Source organism: Notolepis coatsorum, assembly GCF_963971535.1.
Source record: "Notolepis coatsorum genome assembly, chromosome: 6".
Lineage (NCBI taxonomy): Eukaryota > Metazoa > Chordata > Actinopteri > Aulopiformes > Paralepididae > Notolepis > Notolepis coatsorum.
This window is the reverse complement of record NC_140170.1, coordinates 47,832,548-47,844,352: the sequence shown is the minus strand read 5'-3', so window position 1 is coordinate 47,844,352 and position 11,805 is coordinate 47,832,548. Positions and strand designations below refer to the sequence as shown.

At 40.9% G+C, this 11,805-nt stretch overlaps 1 protein-coding gene across 1 annotated transcript; it reads left to right on the top strand.

The window, feature by feature from the left end:
• Positions 1-10,373: 10,373 nt before the first annotated feature.
• Positions 10,374-11,450, top strand: LOC311230416 (apelin receptor A-like; the record flags this gene model as incomplete). The annotated part of the gene is made up of 1 exon (XM_084316687.1): positions 10,374-11,450. The coding sequence occupies one exon, from the start codon at positions 10,374-10,376 to the stop codon at positions 11,448-11,450; it is 1,077 nt and encodes a 358-aa protein (XP_084172813.1).
• Between the last annotated feature and the right edge of the window lie 355 nt (positions 11,451-11,805).

Here is an 11,805-nt window from a genome sequence, read left to right as displayed (position 1 = left end):
TTTATATTTATTGGTAAAGAATTTACACTACAACCAATACCTCATTACACCTTACTGTAAATTGTACCTAAATTGTACCTCATCCCATTTCTCCTTTGCACTATATAGTATATTGTATATTAGTATATTGTATGGTAACTCAGTTACTTCTACTCTGCATTGAACATTGTACATGTACATACTGAACACTTGTGTCTACGTACGTGACTTCTATTTTATACTGCTATACTTATTTTATTTTATACTTATCTATTTTTGTCTAGCACAGTCTCTGGAGCGTAACAGAAAGAAGCATTTTGTATAAAAGTATTCTGTACTTCTGTATGACAACTAATAAAGAAACTTGAAACTTGGAACATTCACACACCGATGGCGGAGGCAACCATGCAAGGTGCCAACCTGCTCATCGGGAGCAATTAGGGGTTAAGTGTCTTGCTCAAGGACACTGAGACACGCTGCCCGGGAGGAGCTGGAATCGAACCGGGAACCTCCAGATTCCCAGACGACTGCTTTACCTCCCCCCCCCTAAGAAGCATAAAGTAAGGAATAGCGTTTACACAGTAAACACACAGCTAAGCTAGGGGTCTTAAACACGGTCGTCCTGAGGCAGCCCATGCCCAACACTTTGATATGTTTAATGTGCCAACTGTCTGTAATATCATAAACACAATGTATTTTCTTCCATCCTGTGATATGATTACTATTTTTATTTTTTATTTTATTCTATTATTTTTTTTGCTTTCTGTAATACAAAAATAGTTTTATTTTATTTTTTTAAACGTATAGATTATTGAAACAGTATGTCATATAGTCCATTACTTTATAACTGTCTATTGAGCGCAGAGAAACAAACATCTGCTCCCCATATGGAATGCTGCACATGTTTCTGTCTGATTCAATCTTCTAATAGTTTTGTTTTGTTTTTGTTACAACACTGAACTTGTGGCACTGGAAATATGAGCCTACTTTGATTTAAAGCGAGACTTCACACACAAAAAAAAATAACAATGCTGGTTTACGGAACTGCATTGTTTTGGTCCAAAAGGGCATAGAACCAGCACAACCAGCTGCGTCTGATTCAGTGTGTCTGCTGTCTGTTACAGCATCAGATTGTTAGCTGTGAAATCTCCACCAATAGACAGGGCTCAGCGTGAACTCTCCACCAATAGACAGAGCTCAGCGTGAACTCTCCACCAATAGACAGGGCTCAGCGTGAACTCTCCACCAATAGACAGAGCTCAGCGTGAACTCTCCACCAATAGACAGGGCTCAGCGTGAACTCTCCACCAATAGACAGGGCTCAGCGTGAACTCTCCACCAATAGACAGAGCTCAGCGTGAACTCTCCACCAATAGACAGGGCTCAGCGTGAACTCTCCACCAATAGACAGGGCTCAGCGCCAACTGTGCATGGCTCCTGTTGTCCACCTCTTCGTGCAGTTGGGAAGAAACAGAATACAATGTAATTACAAGAATAATCTGATTACACAAAGTGGAAACACAAAACTTACTTTGAAACTTTCTGAAACATGTGTTTACATTTACAATGTGTTGTTATTATGAATTTGAATGTGATATTATTCAATACATAAATTGAGATACATTGTTCTATTGTAATATGTGGGCCTGTGAGAAGGAAAATTCCCCTCGACTTCCCAACTGTTGCCAAATTTGAGCATGCAGACATATTGTTTCTGTATTTTCACAGGTCATGAGGCCCTATGAGCCATAACAGGTGTATACCACTAGATGGAGATATATCATAATAACAAGTGGGCATTGCCATTGTAGTGTGTCTGTATTGTAGATGCAGGAATTCAAACCTTGTACAGGAGCCTACAGTACATTACACTGTGGTCATAGGACTAGAATGGAAGCAAATGGTCAAACATATGGTTCTGACCTTTATTTTGTAGCTTTTTCTTAAAATCAGAAAAGGCAGTAGATATAAATAATGTAATGCTTTAGAGAAAGAACCATGTCTCTTTTTTTTCTCTAAATCACTTGGGGTGTGAATGTGATACATGACCAGAAAGTAGTCAACCTCTAACATCTTCAGCTATCAATGAACACAACACTCCAACTTATCATCTTCTGTCCGTGGTCTGTCAACGTGGTTTAGACGTTGAGTTCATTGCTGGGTTAAGTACTTCTATTCTATTCACATAATATGCTTACTACATATATCTATTCTATTCACATATATGCTTACCACATGTCCGCCCATCACAATCACGCAAACTGTCTTTACTTTACCCGAAGTATTCAATTTAGAATACATGCTAATGAAATATGAAGTTTAGTCTATTAATCTTCTAATCTCTTACCGCCACACAAAACCAGTAGGAAAGCAAAGTCCACCGTCTAGTTTTACTGTGTGTGCACCAGTTGGCTGTGTCTGTCATCAATGTGTCATTACTGTATGTGGCCTCAATTTACCTATCTCAAGCCTCCCCCTCTCTTATTGATCCTCCAATCACAACTGTTGCTGGATAGGTCAATGTAATGAATCCAATCAATTGACACTAGCGAGAGTGCAAAACAAATCACATCACACTTACAACTTATTGACTTGCCATAATGTATGTGTACTAGGGACACTTCCAATCAAAGGACTGAGTGAAGGAAATACAATACCATTTTATAACAATATTAAAGGGTATGTTCAGAATTTTGGAACATTACCTCTATATCCCACTCATCAATGATGCTGACGAGCCAATGCTGTTCTTTACGCTGGATTCCCACAGCTCTGGCTAGTAGGCCACAAAACAAATGCAAAGTCAATGGGGCCACAGTGCCACACTCCCCAGACACACAGTCTGTACAAGCCCTGAATGTTAGGTGCACTGTGGAGTAGCTTTCAGTGTTTATTTCAGGCCGTGGACAGACTTTGCCGCATTGACTTTGCATTGGTTGTGTGGAACGGCAGGTATCCATGGACCTGTGGATCCCGTCTGAAGAACAGCTTGGACTGTGCTGCAGGATTATATTCTACCCTTCACTGGTTAGTAGGAAATAGGGCAAAAATGCTGAAGTTGAACATACCCGTTAAGTGCATACTTAAGTTAGACAGTCCCAGGAGGGAGAGCACACCCCCATTCACATCAGCGGCACAGTGGTGGAGAGAGTCAGCAGCTTAATCAAATCAAATTTATTTGTAAGGCCCACGTTAACACACGTTAATGTCCCCATGGGCTGGACACGTCTTCTTAAACAAGTCAAGAAGAAACATCACAATAAATCAACAACAAAACAAAAACACCATGAAATCCAAAATAAAATGTTAAATTAATTAATTAATTAATTAATGCAACACTCACTAAAAACCTAGCAATATGAAAAAAGCACCACAGGCAATGTGGATGGGGAGAAACCTTAGAAAGGCCGTTCAAGGGGGGATCTCCCTTCTTAGATGTCGTGATAGTAGTGTTGCTATAAAACAGCGAAACAGTTGGTAAGCATGTACTGTACATATATGTGTAATGAAACACAAATAAGTACATGCAATAGCAACTGGGGTACATAAGAACATTTTGAAAGATTGAAAATAGAGCTGATGACGGATCCATTTGGCGTTATTTCTAAACCTAGCCGCATTTCTGGCAAGACGCTCTCTGATTGGCCGACGCCTGTTTCTACACTGGTTAAGCTTAGGCACTCTTTCGAAGTTGGTTAAGGTTAGAGTTTGTCTTAGAGCATGGCGATAGAATGCCAGGTAGTTTGCAAGCTGTTTGACGTGGAAATGGGCAAAGACACAGCTCGTCACGCGATTGGGCAAACGCGTCAGTGGCCAATCAGAGAGCGTCAGTCAGTACCAATCAGAGAGCGTCTGCCAGAATGCGGCTAGGTTTAGAAATAACGCACACTTAGACGCAATTGGGACGTATTTCACAGCCTGTCGTAAGACCACCGTGCCGTCTTAAAGGAAAACTCCAACATTTTGGGAAATTTGCTTATTTAACATCTTCCCTGGAGTTAGACAAGAAGATACATACCTTTTTTGTCTCTGTACATGCATTAGGCTTAGGGAACAGTCGCTCCGTTAGCATAGCTTAGCTTCATCACTGGAAGTGGGGCAGAGTTAGAGCCTGACGTTCCCTACAGTGCCCTACAGTCACGAAATACACTCCAAATACAACTCCAAAACATTCCTGTAAACATGTTGTGACCTGTGTATTTACCACGTGGAGAAATTAAAAATAATTGAATTAGACAATTACGTTTTCTAAGCAAATATACTCGGAACAATTTTTTGCCTAAGCACTCGTCTCTGGGCGCAGTCATATGAGTTCTACGTGAAGCCGTGTTTGTTGACATTCTCATTCATTCAAAGGATCCGAACCGATTGAAGTTTATGGATACCATGACTTAAAATCCTCTTACCTTTTTTTTTTTTTTTTTTTTTTTTTTATATATTTTTATTTCATTTTTTGGAAGAAAAGGCAGGATATATAATGCACATACAATGCACATATAATGCACATATAATGCACATAAAAACATACATTTAAATTATTTGCCAATTACATGCATTGGCTTGCCCCTTGCCTCATTTAAAATAAAAAACTCCTCTTACCTTGACGATTAAAAGTCTCCCCAATTTAGAAAACAGTATTCCAATGGCTGCTAGCTAACGGAGCTAACCAACAAACGCAGAACCTGGCGGACACTAAAGTAAAGAACGAGAGCAATGACTTCCTTTCTGGGGGGTTTCAAAATAAAAGAACGACGTCTATAGCAGCGGAATACGTTTATTTTGTACATTATCTAACGTTAACACGAACCTAAACTAACTTTAGGTTAGTTGTAACGTTAGTTTAGGTTTGTGTTAACATTAGATAATGTACAAAATAAACGTATTCCGCTGCTATAGACGTCGCTCTTTTATTTTGAAACCCCCCAGAAAGGAAGTCATTATATTTGCTTTAGTGTCCGGTTAGCTTTAGTGTCCGGTTAGCTCCGTTAGCTAGCAGCCTATGAAGACCAGCCATTGGAATACTGTTTTCTAAATTGGGGAGGCTTTTAATCGTCAAGGTAAGAGGATTTTAAGTCATGGTATCCATAAACTTCAATCGGTTCGGATCCTTTGAATGAATGAGAATGTCAACAAACGCGGCTTCACGTAGAAATCACTGACTGCGCCCAGAGACGAGTGCTTAGGCAAAAAATAGTTCCGAGTATATTTGCTTAGAAAACGTAATTGTCGAATACATTTTTTTTTCTCCACAGGTCACAACATGTTTACAGGAACGTTTTGGAGTTGTATTTGGAGTGTATTTCGTGACTGTAGGGCACTGTAGGGAACGTCAGGATCTAACTTTGCCCCACTTCCAGTGATGAAGCTAAGCTACGCTAACGGAGCGACTGTTCCCTAAGCCTAATGCATGCACAGAGACAAAAAAGTTATGTATCTTCTTGTCTAACTCCAGGGAAGATGTTAAATAAGCTAATTTCCCAAAATGTTGGAGTTTTCCTTTAAAGTGAACACCGTTGTAATGCCTACCCAGATGCATACACAACAGTGCATGTGTGTGTGTCATTAGTTAAGAAATAAGATGAGTAATAATAAGTAACAAGAACCTTGAGAACATTGTATTTTTGCCTAACAGATTTGGGGAAGAGGTCAATGTATCTGGTTTAACAGTGTTTAGCAGTGTTTATTCTACCACAGTACTTTAGGACCTTTTGTAATGATGGATGGAAAAATCAACAGTGAACAATATATATGGCTTTTGGAGACGGCAGCTAGGTCTGTTGTGTAGCAGTTGTGTCTCCAAGGTGGAGACGGGGCACCAGCATCTTCTTGCTGTTGAGACGGGCAAGATTTTAGCCCTGGCTCCTCCCAACACCCATGCTCTCTCTCTCTCTCTCTCTCTCTCTCTCTCTCTCTCTCTCTCTCTCTCTCTCTCTCTCTCTCTCTCTCTCTCTCTCTCTCTCTCTCTCTCTCTCTCACAGAAAAGCCACAGGAATTGTATGAATAAAACAAAATATTTTTCACATTATCACATGCATTTCTACTTCGTTTTTGGAACACTTGTGATTTACAGGATGAGGATACCAAATGTGATTTCACTGTATCACATATGAAACTGCATTACATATGATGACATGTATATGCTTGTGTGATGGTATTGTGATCACATGTGGTGTGAAGGCTAAAGGATTTGCCTGGTGAATGCGCCAGAGTCTTCACATTTAATCTTATCCCACATCTGGCCTTAAAGACAGGCTGTCTCCTCTGTCTGTCTGTCTGTCTGTCTGTCTGTCTGTCTGTCTGTCTGTCTGTCTGTCTGTCTGTCTGTCTGTCTGTCTGTCTGTCTGTCTGTCTGTCTGCCTGTCTGTCTGTCTGTCTGTCTGTCTGTCTGTCTGTCTGTCTGTCTGTCTGTCTGTCTGTCTGTCTGTCTGCCTGTCTGTCTGTCTGCCTGTCTGTCTGTCTGTCTGTCTGTCTGTCTGTCTGTCTGTCTGTCTGTCTGTCTGTCTGTCTGTCTGTCTGTCTGTCTGAAATAACATACCACAATACACATTGAGAATCATTGATGAATGATCCATCTCTGTTCCCCACCACACCCACACTGTGATTACTACATTGCGATTATTGTATTATAAATTAATGCTATTTATTTTTATATTTTTATATATTTTTTGTACTACTTCATATTGATGCCTATGCCTATTTTATTATTGTATTTTGCACAATCAATGCGGGCATGACCACCCGCATTTCACTGTATGCCCTGGTATGTATGTGACAAATAAACCGCTTGCTTCTTCTTGATTCCTGATTGATGCTGCTGCTAGGCAGAGGAGACTGGAACAAAGCGTTTCACTCATCTGTTTCACTAAAGATTATTCTGATTTTGAAAAGGTATATTTGAATTGTGCACCTTTCTATTATAGCCACTAGGAGGTGTGTTCTCTAAGAGCCTGCAGGAGGACTGTTTAAACCTATAGTTTAAACCTGAAAATGCAGTTCCAACCTTGGCTGTCCACCTCGCTCATGCAGCTCAGTGCACCTTGATTGTGAATCCATCTGGAGCTATAAGACAATTGACCATATTCACACGGCAGCCATTTTGCTCTTGTGTCATGCTCGGGTTGGGATTCCTTTCCACCCTGTTCTGGTTTGAAAATAGGCCATATAGCTATATCAATGCTGTAGTGTAATTGGTGATTGTAATGTAAGAAGGAATCATGTCCAGTATATGTCCTGACCTGGCCCAGACATGTTCCAAATCCCTCTTTTGTACAGAGGGGCTGAGTATTGTAGACTAATGTGCTGTTAATAGCTCCCAACCTGAGCATGACATAATAGCCGCCATTTGAATATGGTAAATTCTGAGTCTTAAAGACAATATAACTCCCCCTGCAATTCTTAGTTGACTAATAGTCCTAATAATAATAATAATAATAATAATAATAATAATAATAATAATAATAATAATAATAATAATAATAATAATAATAATAATAATAATAATAATAATAATAATAATAATAATAATAATAATAATAATAATAATAATAATAGAGTTAGTAGACTGTTAGTAGTCTGTCAAAAGGATTTTCCCATATTATTATCCTTCTGCAAATTAATGCAATCATGCACAATTACATAATTACCTCTAATGTTTATCAAATACAATTTTGTTGATTTTTTTTTTATTATTATTATTAATTTATACTAAATATTAAGCCCTGGGGAGACTTTCATGGTTGTGATTATAAAAATAAGTCCTAGAATAGACTTGCATGCGAGGTAAGCACTACTGCATCACCTCAAAGTAAAACATATATGAATAATAATAATAATAATAATGATCAATAACTAATTAATATAACTAATATTATAATTATCATCATCATCATATCACCAATAGATTCTTATGGTTTGGGAATCTTGAATCGGTCATTAAAATGGGTGGTTGTGGTGGGGGAGGGTGCTATAGGTTAAATAGGAATTAGGCCTATATTGCTCAGTATTTGATCCCCATTCCTGCTCAAACATTAATTATTGCTTTAATCCACTCACTGTATAGCCAAACAAAGTCTTGAAGAGCTTCCACCATAGGCCTAATTATCCATAACATCGAATAAATGTGTTGCTTGTATTGCATTACACCTATAGTATCAAATGGAGCGACGTTTTTATGTAATACTGTTGTGCTATCAATAATTTCAGAGAAAACCAAGAAATTGATGCTCAATGCATTGATCTTAATAAACTATGGGCCACTAAAGTAGAATAGAACAAAGATAGTTTGTCAATGAGACGTTTCCTTTTGTTTAACCTTAGTGTTTGCTTGTCTTTTTATCATGGAAATTAATCCCCAGACTTGGGAATTGAATTCATACATCCCTTTAACTGCTATAATCAGCAGTTTGCAATGCATTGTCCATCTATAGTTTAATTACATTCTCACTTCAAAACAATAGACAACATTAAACTTGTCTTATATGTCTCCTGTGTCGCTGAAGCTACATCATTTTAGTGCAGCTTATCTGAGGCCATATACGTAAACTCCCTTTATTTATGTGTTCTCGGGACACGAACAAGGGAGTTTACACTTCTCACCACCAGCTGACCAGTATATTGTTCGCCGCACTATAGTCAGGATTTGTTCAGAACTTAGCGCAGCTTTCTCCTGTTTTGTCTGGTCATGATGATAAACGTAATGATACATACAGCGTAATGATGTTGTCTCCTGCAGGGGTTGTTGAAGAACGGTGTAGGGCAGGCCTAACTGAAGAGTGCAATTGTTATTCGTAAAATAGCTTTAGCTGTCACCTGTCATCCCTTAAATTGTCTATTTTAACACGCTCTATTTTATAATTGTTTGTAACTTTGTAATGGTGTGCCATCTTGGCCAGGTCCCTCGAAAACGTGATTTAATCTCAAGGGATTTCATGTTTAAATAAAATAATTAATAAATACTTTAAATAACTAAATAAAAAGGCTTAGCTATCAATCAGGAGACAACCTATGTGGTTTACGTTTGCCGCACTGCACTTTTAATTGGTGATTGCAATGTAAAGAAGGAATCATGCATGTCCAGACCTGGCTCAGACATGTTCCGAATCGTTATTTTGTACCGAGAGGCTGAGTACTGTAGACTAATGTGTTGTTAATAGCAACCTTGAAAAGTCAAGTGTGTATTTTGGTCATAATACATTTCAAGAATACATCAGATAATCCCATTATGTATGTATTATTGTGAGTGGGGTGCGTTTTATTGATTGATTGATTGATTGATTGAAAACTTTATTAACAGATTGCAGAATGGGTACAATACAGTACAGCTCAATACACACAATTGTTAAGGAGATGCAGACCAGAGAAAGACTTTCGTCTTGTTTACATCAGGGTCCCCCATTTTCAATTCATCAGGACATATATGACATACATGACATACAGATAGACAGTACTGCTACATCTATACATTTATGACATACCAGATTTGCAAATACAGTACTGTTTGTGATACAAAAAGAGTCCAGAAAAGGGAGTATATACATTTGACGTAAAAACTGTACATTGGAGGAGGTTGGGTGGGGTTGTGTGGGGGGGGGGGGGGGGGGGGGGTAGGGAGGGGTTGGGGGGAAACACTGTACAACTGTACAAGCAAAACTGTACATTGGGATAGTGACAACCATACTAGGTAATTTACATTGGAGGGGGTTGGGGGGGGGGGGGGGACACTGTACAAACAAGCAAAACTGTACATTGGAATATTGACAAAACCATACTAGGTAAATTACTGTACATTGGAGGGGGTTGGGTTAGGACATTTACAGGGGCCAGTTTCGAATTTCAGTCTCCCGTAGGTGTTCCTTGAGAGTGGTTTTGAAAGTGGGTAGTGATTCACATTCCTTTACAGATTTGGGTAGTAGCTTATTAACCAGATACAGTTCAATGAGATATGACACCAGTATGTTATCAATGATTAAGTTGACCAACTAGTAGACCAGGATAATTATGTTTTGGGATAGAAACATTCTGGAAGGCAAAATCATTTAAAATCCGGGACGTCATCCCAGGAGAGCCATTGAGTGCGCGAAAAGAGGTGAGAGAGGAGGAGGGGAGAGAGTGGGGGATGTGAGTGTTTTAATGGGGGGAGGGGGTTGTCCTGGGAGGGAACTAGGGGTGTGGATGGCCGAGTTTAAAAAGGCAAGCAGCACCAACCCTCACTCTCACATTAATCTGAACTCTCTTCCAACTCTTGCAGTCAACAGAGAAGGACGAACTCCTACTGTATTTATTTAGTCTCCTTTTACACCGATTTTTTACTTGATTTATTTAGCTGTACCTTTGAAGCTCTGGAATTTACAAGAATTTCTACAGGATAAATATTTTTTCCTGATCTCCACTTCAGCATGGAAGCCACCACTATGGAATATGGATATCCCTATGAATATTATGATGACAATGAGACTGTTTGTGACTTCTCTGAATGGGAGCCATCCTACTCTCTCATACCTGTTCTCTACATGCTGATCTTCATCCTTGGTCTGTCAGGCAATGGGGTGGTCATCTTCACTGTCTGGAGATCCAAATCCAAGCGCCGGGCAGCAGATGTCTACTTTGGAAACCTGGCCCTGGCCGACCTCACCTTTGTTGCGACCTTACCTCTCTGGGCCGTGTATACGGCGCTTGGCTACCACTGGCCCTTTGGCGTTGCTCTCTGCAAGATCAGCAGCTATGTTGTGGTAAACATGTATGCCAGTGTCTTCTGCCTCACCTGCCTGAGCTTTGACCGCTACCTGGCTATCGTGCACTCTCTGTCCAGCACCAGGCTGCGTTCCCGCGGCACCATGTTGGCCTCCCTGGGAGCTATCTGGACGCTGTCTGGCCTGCTGGCGGTGCCCACCCTGCTGTTCCGCACCACGGTGGACGACGTCAACAGTAACCACACCACGTGTGCCATGGACTTCCGCCTGGTGACCCTGAACCAAGACCACGAGTCCCTGTGGATCGCAGGGCTCAGCCTGTCCTCCTCCGCCCTGGGCTTCCTCCTGCCCTTCCTCGCCATGACCATCTTCTACTGGTTCATCGGCTGCACCGTCACCCGTCACTTCAACAACCTGCGCAAGGAGGACCAGAAGAAGAAGAGGCTCCTGAAGATCATCACCACGCTGGTGGTGGTGTTTGCCTTCTGCTGGACACCCTTCCACGTGTTGAAGAGCATGGACGCTCTCTCCTACCTCAACCTGGCTCCTGACTCCTGTGGGTTCCTGCGCTTCCTCCTGCTGGCCCACCCCTACGCCACTTGTCTGGCCTACGTCAACAGCTGCCTCAACCCGTTCCTGTATGCCTTCTTTGACCTCCACTTCCGCTCCCAGTGCCTTCTGAACCTGAAGAAGGCCATGCATGGCCAGATGAGCTCCATGTCCTCCACACTCAAAGCCCAGACTCAGAAGTCACAGGTACACTCTCTGGCCACCAAAGTGTAGAGAATAGACGGGCAGGGGTTCGGCGGGGCTGCTGGCCAGTCCTCCTGACACCCATCTGTGGAACACATGTAAAAGCAAAGAGTTTATGTGTCCATTGTTCAAAAGCTGTGACACACAAGTGGGATAATGAACTCTGAATTGTCGCTGCTCGCCGTTATGAATTCCCTTTTTTTCTTCCCTTGTTGCTGATGCTGCCGTGAGAGGGGTGGGAGCTGCGTGTGTCCGACCAGACACTCTAACCCCTGGACTCTGGAATTGGAGCCAGCTGGCTGAGCTCCCTAGCTGCTTTTTACTCCCCTCGAAACACTCAGAAAAGATATATATATTTTTGTTTCTCTCGCTCTGCAAATGTTTT